Source organism: Lutra lutra, chromosome 6 (assembly GCF_902655055.1).
Source record: "Lutra lutra chromosome 6, mLutLut1.2, whole genome shotgun sequence".
In the NCBI taxonomy this organism is placed as follows: Eukaryota; Metazoa; Chordata; class Mammalia; order Carnivora; family Mustelidae; genus Lutra; species Lutra lutra.
Genome location: NC_062283.1, coordinates 51,004,510 through 51,025,416, shown reverse-complemented (window position 1 = coordinate 51,025,416; position 20,907 = coordinate 51,004,510). Strand labels below are relative to the sequence as shown.

The following is a 20,907-nucleotide window of genomic DNA, read 5'->3' as shown; positions in this document are numbered from 1 at the left end:
TGAATAATCTCCCCACTGTGTGCCCCAAGTACACTTCAGATATCTGTTTCCATGCTTTATGGCTTCAGGCTATTTGCCCTTCCTTTTCTCTAAGAGCAGCCCCAGTGTCCTTCAGGCTCTGTTCCAGTAAAGCCCACTGAATATAAAATTCCAGGTTTTAAGCCCTGCTGTTTGGAAGAACTCACAAAATCCAGCCCCTCTTGCTTTCCAACATAATTGCTATGGAGATTTGTTTTCCCTGTGTACTCCCTTGCGTGCTAGTCTATCTCTAGCTCTTCTTTCTTATGTGATAGGTTTGCAATTGTGGCTACCTCCCCACCACATTGACCATGATCTCTTTCTCTCACAAATTTCATCTCTGCATTTCCTACTCTCTTTTTGTGGCCTCTTCTCTACCTTTAATTGTGGAGTCAGTTCTCCAGTCTTCAAGTCAATTTCTGGGGTATCTAGGATGATTTGATAGTTATCTAATTGTATTTGTGGGATGAGGTGAGCCTAGGGTCCTCCTATTCCACTGCCATCTTCCAATCTCTTTCTCTCTCTCTCTCTCTCTCTCTCTTTTTTTTTTTATTTTAGCCATTCTAACAGGTATGAGAGGATATCTCATTGTGTTTTTTATTTGTATTTCCCTTTTTTTAAATTTTATTTGTGTGTGTGTGTGTGTGTGTTCCAAAATTCATTGTTTGTGCACCACACCCAGTACTCCATGCAAGACATGTCCTCCTTAACACCCAACACCAGGCTCACCTCTCCACCTACCACCCTACCCCCCAAAACCCTCAGTTTGTTTCTCAGAGTCCACAGTCTCTCATGGTTTGTCTCCCCTTCTGATTTTCCCCAACTCACTTCTCCTCCCCATCTCCCAATGTCCTCCATGTTATTCCTTATGCTCCATAAGTAAGTGAAACCATATGATGATTGACTCTCTCTCCTTGACTTATTTCACTCAGCATAATCTCTTCCAATCCCATCTGTGATGATACAAAAATTGGGTATTCATCCTTTCTCATGGAGGCATAATACTCCATTCTATATATGGACCATATCTTCTTTATCCATTCATCAGTTGAAGGGTGTCTTGGTTCTTTCCACAGTTTGGCGACTGTAGCCATTGCTGCTATGAACATTGGGGTACAGATGGCCCTTCTTTTCACTACATCTGTATCTTTGGGGTAAATACCCAGTAGTGCAATTGCAATAGGGTAGCTCTGTTTTTAATTTCTTAAGGAATCTCCACACTGTTTTCCAAAGTGGCTGCACCAACTTGCATTCCTACCAACAGTGTAAGAGGGTTCCCCTTTCTCCACATCCTCTCCAACACTTGCTGTTTACTGTCTTGTTGATTTTGGCCATTCTAACTGGTGTAAGGTGGTATCTCAATATGGTTTTGATTTGAATCTCCCTGATGGCTAATGATGATGAACATTTTTTCATGTGTCTATTAGCCATTTGTATGTCTTCTTTGGAGAAGTGTCTTTTCATGTCTCCTGCCCATTTTTTAACATGATTATCTGTTTTGTGTGTGTTGAATTTGAGGAATTCTTCACAGATCTTGGATATCAGCCTGTATTTCCTTGACAATTAGTGATGTTGAGCATATTTTCACATGTCTGTTGGTCATCTGTATACCTTCTTTGGAAAAATGACTATTGAGGGCCTCTGCCTATTTTTAAATCAGAATGTTTGTTGTTTTGGGGTTGAGTTGTATAAGTTCTTTATATATTTTTGATGTTAACCCCTTATCAGTTGTAACAGATGGAAGGAGTAAATCATTGAAATAAAAGGCAGAGCCTAACAAGTTCACTCAATGATACTGTAATAGTATAAAACAAGACAGATGGTATAGCCACATTTGTGGTGAACATAGCATGATGTATAAATTTGACAAATCACTAAGTGGTATACCTGAAAATAATGTAACATTGTGTGTCAACTATACTAAAAAAAAAAAAAAAGATATATTAGGATGGCATAGCACAATGGATAAGATTTAAATCTAAGTTCTAGCACTTACAAACTATTTGTCCTTAGGTAGTTTCCTTAATCTCTCTAGCCTCAGTTTCACAACTGTTAAACAAGAATAGCAATAGCAATCACTTAAAATGTAATGAGAATTTAACTATTTAATAATTCACACTGTTTAGAACAGGGCATGACACATAGTAAATAATAAATAGTATAATAGTATAATAAATAGTAAATAGTATAGAAATGTTTCCTAAAAAATACTTTTCTCATATTGGCTAGTCATAATGCATTAACACTGTCTTTCCATCATTGTCTCTCTTCCAAAATATGGGGAATTGAGAGTCAGTCTAGAACTGCTTGTATTTTTTAAGTCATATTTTCTTTCCTAAATCCAAAATTGTATCGTCTGGACCATTTGTTGACTAAATATCAGTGGTGCAATGCTTATATTAATTTTCTCATAACAAGCCGTGGTAATGTGTTAGTCAACTGCTAGTATACCTCTGTGTGTGTGTGTGTGTGTGTGTGTGTGTCTTCAAGTGCTTCTGGGAAGTAAATCATTCATGAGTATCACTTTCAAATAATAAAGACTATGGTTTACCCTAACAAAGTTCATCTGAGGTTTTGGGTACTAATGTACTGGAATTAGAGAAAGATGTGAAGTTCTCAAAATTAAATCCTCAGGAATTCAGAGATTTTATTAAGTTAGCATCTGTTGGTGACAAAGATAATTTCAGTTTCTTCAGCTTATGAAACTTTTATAAAGTGGACATAATTGTCAAAAAGAAATCTACTTAATGACATAAATTTAACAAAATGTGCTTTTATTTCTCCACTCTGTAAGGTTGCTAATCACTGTATCATTTGGGTGCATAGGTGACAGCTCTGACAGGTTGTTGGTACCCAAGGCAAATTCACAGTTATTGCCAGTGAAGCAACCCATCAATAGATGTGGGTAGCAGTGTTTACACCTATATAATTCTTGAGGCAGTGATTATGTAACCTTTGGATACACCACACAGAGGAAGACAGAGAATTGAGAAACTGGATGTTCTTTCCATAAAGAGCAATTGGATAAGATAGAACAGCTTTTAAAAATGAGGATAAACTGAGAGGCAATGAAGAAGACTTGACTCTGAAAGTATTTAAAAATGTGTCTGTTTGAGGTGATGTTTAGAGGTCATCAAGAGTAATAGAGAGGATAGGGATTGCATTAAATGTGTAGATTGCTTTAGGTAGCATAGACATTTTCACAATATTTGTTCTTCCAATTCAGGAGCATGGAACATTTTTCCATTTCTTTGTGTCTTCCTCAATTTCTTTCATGAGTACTTTATAGTTTTCTGAGTATAGATTCTTAGCCTCTTTGGTTAGGTTTATTCCTAGGTATCTTATAGTTTTGGGTGCAATTGTAAATGGGATAGACTCCTTAATTTCTCTTTCTTCTGTCTTGTTGTTGGTGTAGAGAAATGCAGCTGATTTCTGTGCATTGATTTTATATCCTGACACTTTACTGAATTCCTGTACAAGTTCTAGCAGTTTTGGAGTGGAGTCTTTTGGGTTCTCCACATATAGTATCATATCATCTGCAAAGAGTGATAGTTTGACTTCTTTGCCAATTTAGATACCTTTAATTTCCTTTTGTTGTCTGATTGCTGAGGCTAGGACTTCTAGTACTATGTTGAATAGCAGTGGTGATAATGGACATCCCTGCCGTGTTCCTGACTTTAGCGGAAAAGCTTTCAGTTTTTCTCCATTGAGAATGATATTTGTGGTGGGTTTTTCATAGATGGCTTTGATAATATTGAGGTATGTGCCCTCTATCCCTACACTTTGAAGAGTTTTGATCAGGAAGGGATGCTGTACTTTGTCAAATGCTTTTCCAGCATCTATGGAGAGTATCATATGGTTCTTGTTCTTTCTTTTATTAATGTGTTGTATCATATTGATTGATTTGCAGATGTTGAACCAACCTTGCAGCCCTGGAATAAATCCCACTTGGTAGTGGTGAATAATCCTTTTAATGTACTCTTGAATCCTATTGGCTAGTATTCTGGTGAGAATTTTCACATCTGTGTTCATCAAGGTTTTGGTGTGTAATTCTCTTTTTTGATGGGATCCTTGTCTGGTTTTGGGATCAAGGTGATGCTGGGTTGGTGGGAATGCAAGCTGGTGCAACAACTCTGGAAAACAGCTTGGAGGTTCCTCAAAATGTTGAAAATAGGACTACCCTATGACCCAGCAATTGCACTACTGGGTATTTACCCTAAAGATACAAACGTAGTGATCTGAAGAGGCATGTGCACCTGAATTTTTATAGCAGCAGTGTCTACAATAGCCAAACTATGGAAAGAACCTAGATGTCCATCAACAGATGAATGGATAAAGAAGATGTGGTATATATACACAATGGAATACTATGCAGCCATCAAAAGAAATGAAATCTTGCCATTTGCGATGACGGGGATGGAACTAGAGGGTATCATGCTTAGCGAAATAAGTCAATCGGAGAAAGACAACTATCATATGATCTCCCTGATATGAGGAAGTGGAGATGCAACACGGGGGGTTAAGGGGGTAGGAGAAGAATGAATGAAACAAGATGGGATTGGGAGGGAGACAAACCATAAGTGACTCTTAATCTCACAAAACAAACTGAGGGTTGCTGGAGGGAGGGGGTTTGGGGGGGTGGGGTTATGGACATTGGGGAGGGTATGTGCTATGGTGAGTGCTGTGAAGTGTGTAAACCTGGCGACTCACAGACCTGTGCCCTTGGGGATAAAAATACATTATATGTTTATAAAAAATTAAAAAAATAAAAAATTTTTAAAAAAGAGTAATAGAGGGGCGCCTGGGTGGCTCAGTGGGTTAAGCCGCTGCCTTCGGCTCGGGTCGTGATCTCAGGGTCCTGGGATCGAGTCCCACGTCGGGCTCTCTGCTCGGCAGGAAGCCTGCTTCCCTCTCTCTCTCTCTGCCTGCCTCTCCATCTACTTGTGATCTCTCTCTGTCAAATAAATAAATAAAATCTTTAAAAAAAAAAAAGAGTAATAGGAAGGAGTATTGAGTCTCTAGAGTTTATGTGTGCTTTGTTCTAACTAGTTCACACCCCCCAACAAAAATATAACTTGGTGTTTAATCCCAGTTATAGCTGTAGTTCTGTGTTTTATGAGCCATTTGTCCCTAGCCAAGCTCCACAAATTCCCTGTGTCTCAATTACTGCATGTATAAAATGATGGTAACAATGTCTTCCCTTGGGATTATCAAGGTTAAATGATTTAAGGATATGAACCATATAGACCACTGTTTGCCAATAATAGGAGCTGAAAAAATGTTGGCTTTTATCTTTTAAACCTCTTCATCAGTTAAAAGATCCAAATGCAGAGTTTGGGACAGATGGGGTAAACATCGTGGTTGAGGCAAATATTGCAGTTCATTGAAAATAGCTGGCTCCTAATTCATCTCACTTCAGTAAATATTTCTTATGTCTCTACTACAAGCTGAGCACTGAGGGAATAGAAAAAAGAATCAAAGATCGTTCTTAAATTTCTGGGAATCACAATTCAAAATCAAGTAGAAATGAATGCAGTATTATGATCCATTGAGAAATGTCTTGTAAGGTAAATGAACTGATGTTAAGCATGAATTCGACATTCACACAGACTGACTGATTCAATGAAAACAGTATAGTCTTACATCATCTTCCTTTTTCAACAGTTATTTGTGCTCTTTACAGGATCAGTACCTATTTTCTATGTATAGTTACTGTCTTGGTCTATTTGGGCTGCTATAACAGAATACCATATACTAGGTGGCTTTTAAGCCACATAAATTTAATTCTTACAACTCTGGAATCTGAGAAGTCCAAGATCGAGGATGTGGCAGATTCAGTGTCTGGTGAGGGTCAATTTCCTGGTTCATAGCCAATAGTTTTTTCACTTTGTCCTCAAGAGGTGGGAGAATCAGAGGATCTCTCTGAAGTCCCTTTTATAAGGACACTAATCCATTTTTTTTAAGATTTTATTTTTTATTTTATTTTATTTATTTGACAGAGAGAGAGAGATCACAAGTAGGCAGAGAGGCAGGCAGAGAGAGAGGGGGAAGCAGGCTCCCTGCTGAGCAGAGAGCCTGATATGGGGTTTGATCCCATGCCCCTGAGATAATGACCTGAGCTGAAGGCAGAGGCTTAACCCACTGAGCCACTCAGGCGCCCCACTAATCCCATTCTTGAGGGCTCTACCATGATGATCTATTCACCTCCAAAAACCCACCTCTTAATACCATCATACAGGGTGTTAGGATTTCAACATATGAATTTTGTGAGGATATGAATATTTAGTCCTTAATAGTAACTATTCTTTTTCCCCCCCAAATTAGTTTGTGTGGCAGTGTGGAAGAACCACCACATGAGGACGGTAACCAACTACTTCATAGTCAACCTTTCTCTGGCTGATGTGCTCGTGACAATTACCTGCCTCCCAGCCACATTGGTGGTAGACATCACTGAGACCTGGTTCTTTGGACAGTCCCTCTGTAAAGTTATTCCATATTTACAGGTAATTGTTTTTCACACTTCTTTTTATCCAAACACAGAAGTTACTGAAAAAGTATTTTCTATTAAATATTGAAAAGTATTTTCACTTGTAATCATCTTTTAGGTTAACTAGTGAGCTAAGAGACAAATACACTTGCTTACAGAATTAGCAAAGTTGAGAAAAGTAATACTTGATATTTTGGGGTAAATAAGTTAAGTTCTGGGTAAAAAAAGATAAAGCAACAGAATCCTCAAGTCATCAGATGCTGAACAACCCTTTTATTTCTTTGATGTCTAATTTTTCCATTGTAAAATGAGGAAATTGAACAAATTAATGATTAGGGCTCTTCTCATTCAAATAAGCAAGTTCTGTCTATTTTTATAAGTGGTTTTGTTTCACACTGAGAAATTAAAGCCATGTGATCAAAGCAAATATAGTAAACAGATTTTAGTGTTGGTTCTGAATTATACTACCAGGTTTGGAATCTCTGTTCTGCTTTATTGAATGTATGCCATCAAGACAAATACATAAGTTCTTTGTGATTCAATTATTAGAGAAGGATAATAATGAATTGTACCATAAAAAATTTGAGAACAAATACTTTCAGAGAATAATTTTGTGATGGATATTCTGATAGCTCTAAAAATTTTTGAAAGTGAAATGTTTTCAAACTAGTGAACATAATCACATCCCTCAAAGAGATGGATTCTCTTTAGCAACTGGACAGTGAATGAGATTGTGCCATTCTCCACTTGTCTTCTTGTAACCATCCTCCACCCCTCATTCCCTACTCCATCTAGTTCCCAGATGGTGATCACAGTATTTGGAAGGGATGAAAATATGCTGCCAATAATGAAAAATTGGTGCAGGTAGAACAATTGGACATGCCAACAACAACAACAACAACAACAAATCAGATACAGACCTTACATTCTTCACAAAAATTAACTCAGAATGGATTGTAGACCTGAGTATAAATTGTAAAAATATAAAACTCCTATAAGATAACAAAGAAGAAAACCTAGATGATTTGCGTTATATTAATGACTTTTTAGATATGATACCAAAGGCATGTACCTTGAAAGAAATAATTGATAAGCCAACTTCACTAAAATTAAAAACTTCTACTCTGTGAAAGACAAGAGAATGGGAAGACAGAGACCCAGAAAAAAATATTTTCAAAAGATACATATAATAAAGGACTGAAATACAAAATATACAAAGAACACTTAAAACTTAACAATAAGGAAACAAATAACCCAATTTTTAAAAAAATGGCCCTTAAGACCTTAACAGAACTTCATCAAATAAGATATACAGATGGCAAAGAAGCATATGAAAAGATGTTCCTCATCATACTTCATCAGCAAAATGCAAATTAAAGCAACAAAGAAATACCACTATATACCAATTAGAATGGCCAGATTCTAGAACTCTGATAACACCAAATGCTGGTGAGAATATGGAACACTAGGAGCTCTCATTTACTGCTGATGGTACAGCCACTTTGATACACACTCTGGGAGTTTCCTATAAAACTATACACACTCTTCATATGATCCAACGGTTGCATTCCTTGGTATTAACCCAAAGGAGTTGAAAACTTACATCTACACAAAAACTTGCATACAAATGTTTATAGCAGTTTTATTCACAATCACCAAAACTGGGATGCAACCAAGATGTCCTTCAGTAGGTGAATGGATAAATTAAGTGTTGTACATCCAGACATCCAGGTAGAATATTATTCAGCACTAAAATGAACTGTCCAGCCATGAAAAAAACGTGGGAACTCAAATGTGTATTACTAAGTAAAAGAAGCTGAATCTGAGAAGGCTATATGTTACATGATTTCTATAATATGACATCCTGGAAAAGACAAAACTAGAGAGAGTAAAAAGATAAATGGTTGCCAGAGATGAGCACAGAAGATTGTGATATGATAGTGTAATTGTGGATACATGTCATTATACATTTTTCTAAATGCACAGAATGTACACCACTAAGAGTGAACCAAAATATAAACTATGAGCTTTTTGTGATGATGGTGTGTCAGTGTTGGTTCATCGGTTATAACAGATGTACCACTCTGGTGGAGGGATGTTGATAATGGGACAGATAGGGAATGTATAGGAAATCTCTGTACCTTCTCCTCAATTTTGCTGTGATCTTAAATGTAGCCCCAAAATAAAGTTTTAATTAAAAACAAAAGTTGGGGGAGACATAAATAGCCCATTGCCAGAAATTATGTTGATTAAGCTTTTGGATCTGAAATGTTGTTTTTTTTTTTTTTTTCCAAGTTTTTTTTTTATTTTTTAAAGTTTTTAATTTTTTATAATTTTTTATTTTTTATTAACATATAATGTATTATTAGCCCCAGGGGCACAGGTCTGTGAATTTCCAGGTTTACACACTTCACAGCTCTCACCATAGCACATACCTTGCCCTATGTCCATAACCCAACCACCTTCTCCCTACCCCCTCTCTCCCCAGCAATCCTCAGTTTGTTTTGTGAGATTAAGAGTCTCTTATGGTTTCTCTCCCTCTGGATCCCATCTTGTTTCATTTATGCCTTTGGATCTGAAGTGTTTTGAAGATATCTTTAGCTCAATAGTTTTTCAATAACCTCATAAGGAAAAGTGATAATCTTTTAGATAAGTTTAGACATCATTGACAGAATAGCAAGTGTAAAATGCCATGGACATTGTAAGCTTTATTGCAAACATTAGCTAGAAGGTTAGTTTGTGTCAACCAGATGAAAACCATGAATATGTTACAAAAATAAATTTCAGTAACTTTTTCTGTTTTGAGATAAGTAGTACATTGAGCAACAGAGAAAAGTATCCTTGTTTTTAAAAAATCAGTAACAAATTAGTCTTACAGTTTTGCGTGGAGACATAGGAGACATTACAAATAACCCAGAATTCTAATATTTTACCATCTCTTGGTTTTAATAACCACCCAGGGGAAAATTTGAGGGATCCTCTTAAGTTTCAAGATACCTGCTGTTGTCCGGACTCTTCTACTAGCCGAGCGAGAATACTTTATGCTCTCTCTACAAACTAGAAGATTCCCCAATGAACAGTGGGGTGATGAGGGAGGAGTGGATCTTCCTGTAGTAGGTACAGTCCTGCTCTAATGTACATGATAACTTCTTTTAGACCAGGTATTCCAGACTCTTCTGTGAACACTCAAGGACCATCTGGATGTAGTGTGTATCCAGTAAGTGATGCAGGACATGGGTCCCTCTTAAAATTATTGATAGTACTATTTCATTTAGTACAACTTATTAACAAGTCCTACAGTGATGAAACATCTTCTTTTCCTGAGAGATTTTGTTAGCTTCTCTATAGATAGTGTCCTGTCTAGTCAAGACCTCAACTGATTCTCTCCTCCATAGGCCAAGGAAAACTACAGAGTAACCACAAGATGTAAGTCAAGTGAAAAAGACTAGATCCAGTCATTACCTCATTCAGCATTACTTCTTGATGAAAAATTATATATGCACAAAAAACTTGATGCTCTGGTAAAACTAGTATCTTCAAATTCTCTCAACATTTATTGCCCATTTTCCATAGAATTTCCCCAAATGGAATGAACAGTATCAATGGACAATAAGCTGTTCATTCGAATTTGAATAGTTGTTTTCCCTTAGTTGTGATATTCTGAAACTGATGTTTCAGTTTCATATCAGTCTCTGATATGAAACTTATGTCCCACTGAATGTTTACAAACATATCACAAAAGTGTTTATCCAGCCAGATTTTAAGGTTATTCTGTTATGTTTGATATTCTTAGGACATGTATTAATTTTCTATGACTTATATGTCCTTTTTCTTCTAAATACAATATAAAGAAACCTTTAGGTTTATGACTGATATATAATAACACTTCTCAAAATGCTCAAAAATCTTAAAAATCTCACAAATGTAATAAAGCTTTGCTGAATAATTCAAATGACGCTTTTGTATCTTTAGTAACTCCGTAAATCTAAGACTATTAACATTAACTGGGCTATGTATCAAATAATTAACATAAATTTCTTAGAAAATTAAGACATGTTTCATTTTCCTTCTCACACTTATAGGAGCAGTTGGCTACTTTTTTAGAGTGACTTCTTTTTTTTTTTTTTTTTCCAATTACAGAAGAAGCTCTGCATAGGCAATGTCAGGAAAAGAAGAACAAAAAGCCACCTCAGATGGAGATGGTGGGTGGTAGGTGGTGGAATAGGGTTCCTTCACTCTCAGTAACACTTTTTCACCTTCCAGCCTATCAGTCCCTCTATCCAGATCTGTGATATAACAAAATTTATTTCTTTTATTTTTTTCTTTCTCTCTCTCTCTTTTTCTTTAGTTTAAAATTTTTATGCTTTTTTAAAATTTTTTATAAACATATAATATATTTTTATCCCCAGGGGAGTTTAAAAATTTTTAATGTAATCTCTATACCCAATGTGGGGCTCAAACTCACAACCCAGAGATCAAGAGTCTCATGCTATACCGACTGAGTCAGCCAGGTGCCCCTGAATTTCCATTTCTACTTGCCATAGATCTTTGAGGTCTTTTGTCATAGCTATATGCTAGCATAGAACAGACTCATCATTTACTGGAACAAGTCTCCAGCATTCCCTGACCACAGAGTGCCCATAGTATGGGTAAAAGGTCGAGCGCCTATAGCAGACGTTCACATCATCTTATCCCACCTAACTTATAACATTCATACTCTCCACTGGATTCATTCTCAAATGATTTGGTACCCAGTTGATTTAAGCTAATATCAAATTCTAAGTGAAAAAGGCACGCAGAAGTACATTCCCAGAAGTGAAAGCAGTAAGAAACTCATTTGTAATCACTCGGGATAAGATGCAACTTTATATACTCTCCCAAGAAAATGTCGTTAATTGGATGCTAGTATGTATTATGCACCAGCAAATACAGTAGTCAAACAGTGAATATTAAATCATCAATTGCCAAGGGTCCATTCAATGGATCCTACTGTTAGATTAACAACATATTCTCTCATGTAACAGATGACTGTTCCTTGGTTGACTGGATGGCAGTCTTTCAAGTGAACTATTTTTTAATTAATTATTACTATTTAATAGTAAAGGAAAATACTAGAAATGATTTTTTAACTTGAATCATGCTATTTCTATCCCATTTACTTATGTTGATTAGAATTCATGAATGATAAATCACTAAGTCTTATTGAGCATTTTACCCTTCTGATAGCTAAATTGGATAAGTATAGCCCTAGCCCAGAAACTAGGAAAGGTCAGCTGTGCGGATCTAAAGTACCACGGGTTCTATTCCCAAGTTACCAATAGTATTGGGGTCCCTGGGTGCTTGGCATATTTGCAAGGAAAAAAATGGGAGTTGGGAGGCAAAGTGGTTGGTTTAAGAAGGACACTTGAATTAGCTCTAACGTGGACCAAATAATTCTCAGGAGTCATCAACCAATCTAAACTTTCTCTGATAGAGTTCAGCCTTTAGAGTTACATTTAAAATGCAATTAAACCTTCAATAATATAGTCTAGTTTAGGCTTTTACTTATAATTTCTGTGTTTTTTTTCTCACTAAAAAGCAGCCTGTTCCAATTAAAAGCTAGACTGCTAAGCTTGAGAATGGAAGAGAAAACTAATAATATAATCACCATAATCATTGCCATAATCATAATAAGTAATAACTACCACTTACACAGCATTTATGGGACAGACCAGGGCTAGGCATTTCACATCTCAACTGACTCTCCGTGTAATTCCATGGTTGTGCACTATTATCATCCAGTTTTACAGATGAGAAAACTATAGTATAGAGAGGTTAAGGAACTTGGCCAAGATCATACATTTATCAAGTGAGATTGGATTCATACTCAGGAAACCTGGTTGCAGAATTGATTTCAAACTATACTGCCTTTTCCAGAAAGAATCAAAAGAATCAGAGTAACAAGAATTGTATCCTGTAAGTTTCACTCACTTAATAGAAAAAAATAACAACACATGTGCTTTTGGCTTACAACTGTAAAATGGGTGGGGTGCCTCGGTTGCTCAGTCGGTTAAGTGCCCAACTCGTGATTTCTGTTCAGGTCATGATCTCATGGGTTATGAGATTGAGCCCCATGTCAGGCTCTGGGCTCAGGGGGGAGTCTGCTTGAGATTCTCTCCCTCTGCCTCCTGCCTGTTACACACACATGTGTGCTATTTCTCTCTCTCTCAAATAAATAAATAAATCTTAAAAAAAAAAAAACAACACGATAAAATGGGTAATCCAACACTGTACAACTAGATGGTGGGAGAGGGAAAACAGATTAGCCATTCTGACTATTAGCCAAGAGACTTTTCTCCTGTACTGCCCAGGCTCTTAGATCCTTTTCAGTCATATGCACTGGAAGTCAATGCATCCACAAAGAAGGTCCTGAGGTAAGAAACAGAGATGGCTCACCTTCCACACAGGGTGGGATCAATACAACCAGGACAGAAATATGAGAAAAAGGACCAGAGCACATTTATTACTTTAGATTGAGGCTTATAACTATTCCTTAAGTAAAAAAAAAAAAAAAATTAAGCACATCAAACATTGTGCAGGTAGGTATGGAGACAAGGTTGTGAAAATAAACAAAAACAGGAGCAGTCCTTCCTGCCACAGAGCTTTGTTCCAATAGAGAAGACAGATAATAAATTAATTAAATGAAAATAACTGTACTATATCACGTAATACTTATTGTAAGTACTGAGAAGAAAAGAAAAGGGAATGAGGTTTCTTTTTAGAGATGGGATTTTGAGAGTGATACTGGAATCAGTGGTTCATCCATTTAGGAGTACATATTGCATATAATTACATAAACTGATCATGTGGGTATAGGCATGCTTAACATGTTGTCTTTACTATTTCCTTAAAGCTCCAAGTTAAAGTATCACTTATGATGGCGTTAATTATGGAAATCTGGACTAGATGAACCTATTTGAGTTTTAGAGGAGAGTTGTTTACACCAACAATAAGCAAACTCTGGTGAGGAGATCCGTACAGAATTTGCTACTAACATAATACTTGCCTATGGGTACAACATGCTTGAAATGAACCAATGTACAAATAACTTTTGTTATTTGAAAATATAGACTGAGGTATCCATAATTTAAAAAAAAATGCTCATTAAATGCACTGCAATCAAATTTCTATATGATATTTTAAAAGCAAGACATGTCATATAACACTTTTAGCATAAAATGATTGCAATGTTTTTATAGCACCTTTATCATGTTTAATAAGAAAGCTGTTTTACCTAATATATTTTTAATATTATTATTTATTAAAAATCCTTACATGAAATATTTTCTCACAACTTTGAACCTGATTATCTGTGTGACCCTTTCTCTACTATGATAAGTATATTAAGAATGATCCATTTAACACCAAGGGCTTCTCTTGTTCTATGTTCTTTTCCTCTCTAGACTGTGTCAGTGTCAGTGTCTGTCCTCACACTGAGCTGCATTGCCTTGGATCGATGGTATGCAATCTGTCATCCTTTGATGTTTAAGAGCACAGCCAAGAGGGCCAGGAACAGCATTGTCATCATCTGGATCGTCTCCTGCATTATAATGATTCCTCAGGCCATCGTCATGGAGTGCAGCACCATGCTTCCCGGCTTAGCCAATAAAACCACTCTCTTTACAGTGTGCGATGAGCGCTGGGGTGGTGAGTACATTATGGTCCATAAACTGACAAAAGTCCAACTAAAAGTATTATTTGCATGGCCATTATAAAGCTGGCCTTGTGCATTTTATTGATATCTGTTAATATTGTTTTGCAAAAGCATGAAAACCAACAGTTTCACAGATTAGGTCTGCCTACTAGGTCCTTTGGAAATACTATGTAGTTAGCTGGTTTTCATATTTTTCTAATAGGGAATGAAAGGAAGGGTTTTTTTCCTATAACTCAGATTTGATTATGTCAGCTTTTCTTAAATTCTCTAAAACAAAACAAAAGCTCCTTTATATGATCCAAATATGTATTCTGGAATAATTAATATTTACAAGACAGGAAGAGTGTCAAGTTCCTTAATGGGCTTCAGATACAACTGGGAATTTTCATTTTAAACCCATGTCCTGCCTGGGAACCTGACTGGAGTTGAGTATGTGGACCTGTGCTCTTCTCTGAGTCAGATTATCTCCATATGATATGTTTATTTGTAACATATTAAGATGATAAATTATATCACTTACATAATTGTTTTCTGATTTAAGAATTATATTACTTATGAATCTTCTTTGTTTCCTAGTCTGTTATATATGGTAATTAAATTTAAACAAGCAAAAGTTTGGAGGTCTTATGTTCCTTTGGTTCAAAACTCTCAGTGACAGCCTTTGAGGTTTTTGTAACAGTGGAAACACTTCTTTCAATGCCTAATGATGGCACAAACCTGGACACAGCAAAGAATGACAGGAAATCAACTAATCCTGCATTTGAGTATGTCATGTACTAGTTACAAAATTATTACATTAAATTTGAGGAAAATGATATGTCTTCATCTGGATAAGTATATATCAATGGCTCATAGAGAATTTAGACATTAGGAAAGAATTTTTTATTTGCCAGATACACATTTATGCTTATTAAAAAATGTATTAACAAAAGCAGTATGCCCCAGGGATTGATTATAGATCTGGTATTTTTGAGTATTTGACTCTTTGAATTTATATGAACTCCTACATTGATACTTCGATTTGAAACAATGAAAAACAAAAAGGCACGAACTGAAAAATAAGGCATATGCTTTGACGACAAGATAAAATTTAAACGACCCTGGGATTATTTTTCATATATTATCCCAAGTCTTACATTAACTAAAATGTCACAATTTACTGTGTCTCTTATCCCAAAAACTAATTAGCAATTCACTTGCTGTATTTTCTCTGGATCTTCTTCATCTTTTCCCTATTAGCGGTGTAGAAAAAAAACAAAAATGGAAAATTCCAAAATGGTAAGAGTATTTCTTAAGAGTCTTAAGTCCCATTTATTTAATGTTCAAATAACATCTTGAGCACTTAGGATATGCCAGGAATTATGCCAACCTGGAAAGAAATAGATTCTGCCTAGGGGAACACATTCCATGTAGTGAGACTGAAAGGCAAATAAACACATGTTTATGGTGTGATTAGTATTTTAATATACTGGTGTACAAAGAGCTAGGAACACAAATGTGAGAACAAACTCAGTCCTGGCCATGTGAACAAAAGTTTACAAAGAAGCTGCTAACATTTCAGCAAAGAATTAAAGATGAGGAGAAATTCTCCAGATGGGGAAGAAAGGAAAGGGTGTCCAGGAAGCAAGAAAACCCATAAAATGAGCACTATCCCTTGAAGAAGAAAAGAGGATCCAAACCTCTAATTTCTGTCATGTAGGGATATGCAGCCTAATGAACTGTGTTTGGAAAGAAGGTTGTTTGGGGACCAATTGTGACATGTCTTATGCAATTCTTATCCAATGAGTTCTGTCTGGAAAGCAGCCTAAAGATCTCTCGATCAAAATGTGTTAGTTAATTAATGATGAAATTGAGCCATAAATTATTTGCAGATTATGAAGCAAAGAAGTATATTTAAAATTAAGCTTCCAACTCAAAAGTAGCATCCTTTAAGTTTATGAGAATGATAGATTAAAACATCCACCTATGATTTAACCTGTATCAGTAGTATTTTCTCTGAAATATTTTGATTATTAGTTGATAAGTTTGTGGACTCTTTCTATAACCTTTTCTTTTTTGTTTGCTTTTTTGTTTTTTTCCTTCCTTGTTTCCTTCCTTCCTTCCTTCTTCTTCCTTTTTCTTTCTTCCTTCCTTCCTCCCTCCCTTTCTCTTCTTTCTTTCTTTCCTTCTTTCCTTCTATGTTGCCCTGAATAATCAAGTAGCGTTCACCTTCATTACCAAAAATGATTGCAGAGCTAGGGAATCCTGTCAGTCATTCTGATTAAATCAATAACCATATCATTTTCTAATTACTTTGAGCAAAAATATAAATATATAAAACATTTCAATGTTTAGCATTTTATTATCTAGCTGTAACAATGACATTTTCTTAAAAAAAGCTAGCAACTACTGTTGAGTATTTATTTGTTTGTGTTTTTGTTAAAAATTTTATGTATTCTATTTATTTAGTGACAGAGAGACAGAGGGAGAGAGAGCACAAGCAGGGGCAGGGGCAGAGGGAGGAGAGAGAATCTCAAACAGCTCCATGCTGAGCACAGAGCTGGATAGGGGACTCAAACAGGTGTTTGTCACTTAACTTAGTGAGCCACCCAGGAGCACCTACTGTTGAATATTTAAAAATCTAAACTCAGCCTTCAAAAGTTATTGAGGAAAACTATTTGAAAATGATTTTATATTAGCCCACAATTACTTAACATGATTATAATGGCTTAAATTAAGCAATACGAAATTGAGTTTATCATCCACAAAATCAAACAATGAAATTTACTTTTTGAATATTTTTTTTAAGATTTTATTTATTTATTTGACAGAGAGAGATCACAAGCAAGCAGAGAGGCAGGTAGAGAGAGAGGAGGAAGCAGGCTCCCTGCCGAGCAGAGAGCCCGATGCGGGGCTCGATCCCAGGACCCTGAGATCATGACCTGAGCCGAAGGCAGTGGCTTAACCCACTGAGCCACCCAGGCGCCCCTACTTTTTGAATATTAAATGAAGTTGTTAGTCACTTAATGTTTTCAAGAAGAATATGAAAGAATTAAAGCAGGTTCTTCCCATTTTGATCATTAGACTGTTCATTATAATGATTTTTACATAGTATAAACTTTGTTTATATAGACTATTTAGAAGTTCACGTTCAGTTTAAAACGTGTAAATTTGGACATGTGTGTGATAATCACAAACTAAAAAGTCCATAGGAAATTACCTTTTACAGTGTTGGCTCTCGGAGTTCAAACATCTTTCCAGTCAAAAACATTTAGCCCAACTTTAAAAAATTTGTTGTGAAATATGTTCTATTTGAGATTAATTCATGAATTATATTTCTTATTTTTATCCTAAGTTAAATCAGTAACACAGTTATAGAAGCAGATGATGATATTGTAATTGTCCTAGAGCCAATATATTCCAGCATGGATGTAGTCAATGAATAATGTGGTCATTTGATCCATATCCATCAAAATACTTTTAGGAAAGCCTTGCAAATGCTATCTCGCTCATGGTACAAAATAACTAAGAACTCTTTCTTAGTTTTACTGAAAATATTACCAGAAATATTTGACATTTTGTCAATAAATTATTTCTGCAACTCATTATCTTTATTATTCCCTATGGCTTATTAAAAAAAAAAAAAAAAAAAACACCACAAACCCCAAGTTCCAGCAGACACACTTGATAACTCAAAAACAAATAAATGTGTTAATATTTATTTTAATGATCTTTAAAGTATGTCTTGGTATGTGTTACATTAATTCTCACTTCCAAAACATTAAAATTATTCCAGAATTATAGCCATAGTTCTTTGATTACTTGATTTGCAAATGCATAGTTTTACAGAATAGTTCCTATTGGAAGGAAAGTAACTTTGTTTTTGCACTAAATATATAATTGTCTTACCAGTCATCCAATGTTTAATGAGCATATGCTGTTAGCCAAGCATTTTTCTAGACACCAGAGTTCATAATCTCTCTTCTTGGAGCATACTGCTGAATTGTTCTTTGGTGGTCTGAAAGAAATAGTAATGGAGCCCTTCTTTATAGTCAAACTAATTATAGCATCTGGCCTATAATAAGATTTTGAAATATATACACATTTATGGAAAATATTTATTAGAGAGAAGATAGTAAAATACATTAAAGATTCAGGTAAACTTTAATGGATCTATAAACTTTGAAAAGACAGTTTATATTGAATATTTGGGAAATTAATTTACTCAGCCATTGAGTCCCTAATGTATGTAACATGAAAGAGAAAATGTTTGTCGTTTTTTGGATAATGAGATTAACAAGTTTTTTCAATAATGGACCTAACTTATCTGAGATTAATTCTTGTCTTATTAATATACGATATTATTCTTTACTCTCTGACTTTGGTGACTAAATAAAGATCCACATTTTCTCCTTATTTATTTGTTTGATATATAGGCAAGAATTTATTATATTGTGTCTATTTATCAGTTGAGTAGAGACACCAACTTTAAATGATTGTCAGTCTTTAAAATGTGGTTTTATAGTATGAATGCTTAAGTGGAACAAATTTCCTGTCACTACATTCTAGGTTATATATAAGTGTCTTAAGAATATTCAAGACATTGTTCATCAAGTGCAGAGAGACTACAAAGATCGCTTCAAAACGTATAACTTAAAATTCCAATGACATTTCTGGTTTTTCAATTAGCTTAAACTGTAAGCATGAAATGAAGAATGTTAAGACTATCGTGTTTCCCCAATTATCTCTTTATTAAAACATTCAATCCCAGCCTGCAAGTGTAATTTCACTTGATCAATTTTTCTGTGTGGGTGCTCATTATCATAATAAACATTTGCCAGCCAATTACATATTTTACCAACTGTTTATAAATATACTGACAGCAGAATGAGCTTTCTCTCCCAGCTGTTTAAAACCCAAACTGTTACCACAGTGAAGGTATCCATAGCTACAATTAAAAAAGAAGAGTATGGTCTCTCAAACCTACCAAATCTCTCCCCCTCTACTCTCTTAGTTTAGTCTGAGGTAGCAACATCAGGGCTTCATGGGTATATCGGCTTCAAAGCTGTATTTTTATGTGGGGATGTCATGGGACACCTTCTTCAAAACGAAGCCCACTCAGGTGTCTGGGAAGTGCTGAAGTCATCCCCCAGCTCCTTGGAAATGGGGTTATGGAAGGCTGCTCAGGCTGCAGCCCTTGAAGGGAAGGCTGTCATCCCTCCCGTCAGGCTACTTAGATTCTATCACTTTTTTTGTCACGGGCCTGTTTTACAGGATAAACTTGAAAGGAAGTTAGAAACTGAAGAGCTAGGTGTGGGCCACTTGGGCAACAGAGGAGCTAAAACTGATGCTCCAAATCCATCTCTTAGACCTCCCAGCTAGCACAGGCACCCTGCTGGCCTCTCTGGAGATAACAGTGAAGAAAAATATTGACCAGATAAAGAAGACAGGGTTTTAGAAGGAACACTAAGGAGAATGTTAAAATCAACCAACTCAACTAAACTTAACTAAGCAGGATAAGGTTATGAACTCAAGACTGTGGAGGATATTCAACTCATAGATATACTTAAAATACACCGATAAATTTATCGATTACTGTGGTCATCTTCATAGTTATTATTGGTTAATCCTGACTATAAATTGCCCTTACCACATTTGATCACATAACTGAGTCTTCATGGTTCTATATGCCCTTTCTGAAGCAGTGAAAAAAATAAAATGCATGGGGCTGATAGCATGGTATCTCAGTAATCGTATGGAACTAACCTAATTGCCAACATCAAAGTCAAATTCGGTTGCTTAATTCTTAGAAGTAGGAAAAAAAAAAAGACTTTGCTTTGTTAGCAATTGGAATGATATCAAATTATGGCCTTTAATATCCATGAAATCCATGTAGGATTTATTCTGTTTCCTGTTTTGCATTTAAGTAAAAGTAGCTGGATCACTGTGATATATTCAAATACTAGTATAGGAAAAATATCCTTGAAAGCATTTAAAATGTCAGTAGGGGGACCTGGCTGGCTCAGTCAGTGGAGCATGTGACTCTTGATCTCAGGGTTGTGAATTTGAGCCCCATATTGGGTGTAGAGGTTACTTAAAAATAAAATCTTTAAAATAATGAATAAAAATAATTAAAAGTCAGTAACAAATTTTAAAAAGCCAAAAAATTTATATTAAGTTACAATGTTATTACTTAATTGAATGATTGACTCGAATAAATAACTAATCTATGATATGTATCACCTGTGTACATAGACTTAATGATAAGAAATCACTACAATACTGAGGTGCTTATGACTAAGTAAATGAGGTGAATATAAAAAAAAAAAAAAAAAAAAACACCATAGGGGCGCCTGGGTGGCTCAGTGGGTTAAGCCGCTGCCTTCAGCTCAGGTCATGATCTCAGGGTCCTGGAATCAAGCCCCACATCGGGCTCTCTGCTCAGCAGGGAGCCTGCTTCCTCCTCTCTCTCTGCCTGCTTCTCTGCCTGCTTGTGATCTCTGTCTGTCAAATAAATAAATAAAATCTTAAAAACAAAAACAAAAACACCATAATTGTTGATAAGTTAACTTTAAAAAACCCTAAAAATAACATTTCTTATTAAAAGTACATGCATACATACATATGTATACACACAACATAGTGAAAGAGAAATTTTATATTGTTATAGTAATCAACAAAAAGAACCATTAAATGTTCACTGTGTTTATTTTTCCAAAATTTTTCCACA

At 35.6% G+C, this 20,907-nt stretch overlaps 1 protein-coding gene across 2 annotated transcripts in view; it reads left to right on the top strand.

The window, feature by feature from the left end:
• HCRTR2 (hypocretin receptor 2) overlaps positions 1–20,907 on the top strand; it is a 114,597-nt gene that overhangs the window by 65,724 nt on the left and 27,966 nt on the right. For both annotated transcript variants that reach the window (XM_047733773.1, XM_047733772.1), the window contains exons 2-3: positions 6,343–6,521; positions 13,948–14,191. In XM_047733773.1, coding sequence (XP_047589729.1) covers positions 6,343–6,521; positions 13,948–14,191 — 423 coding nt within the window. The remainder of the gene's footprint in view (positions 1–6,342; positions 6,522–13,947; positions 14,192–20,907) is intronic.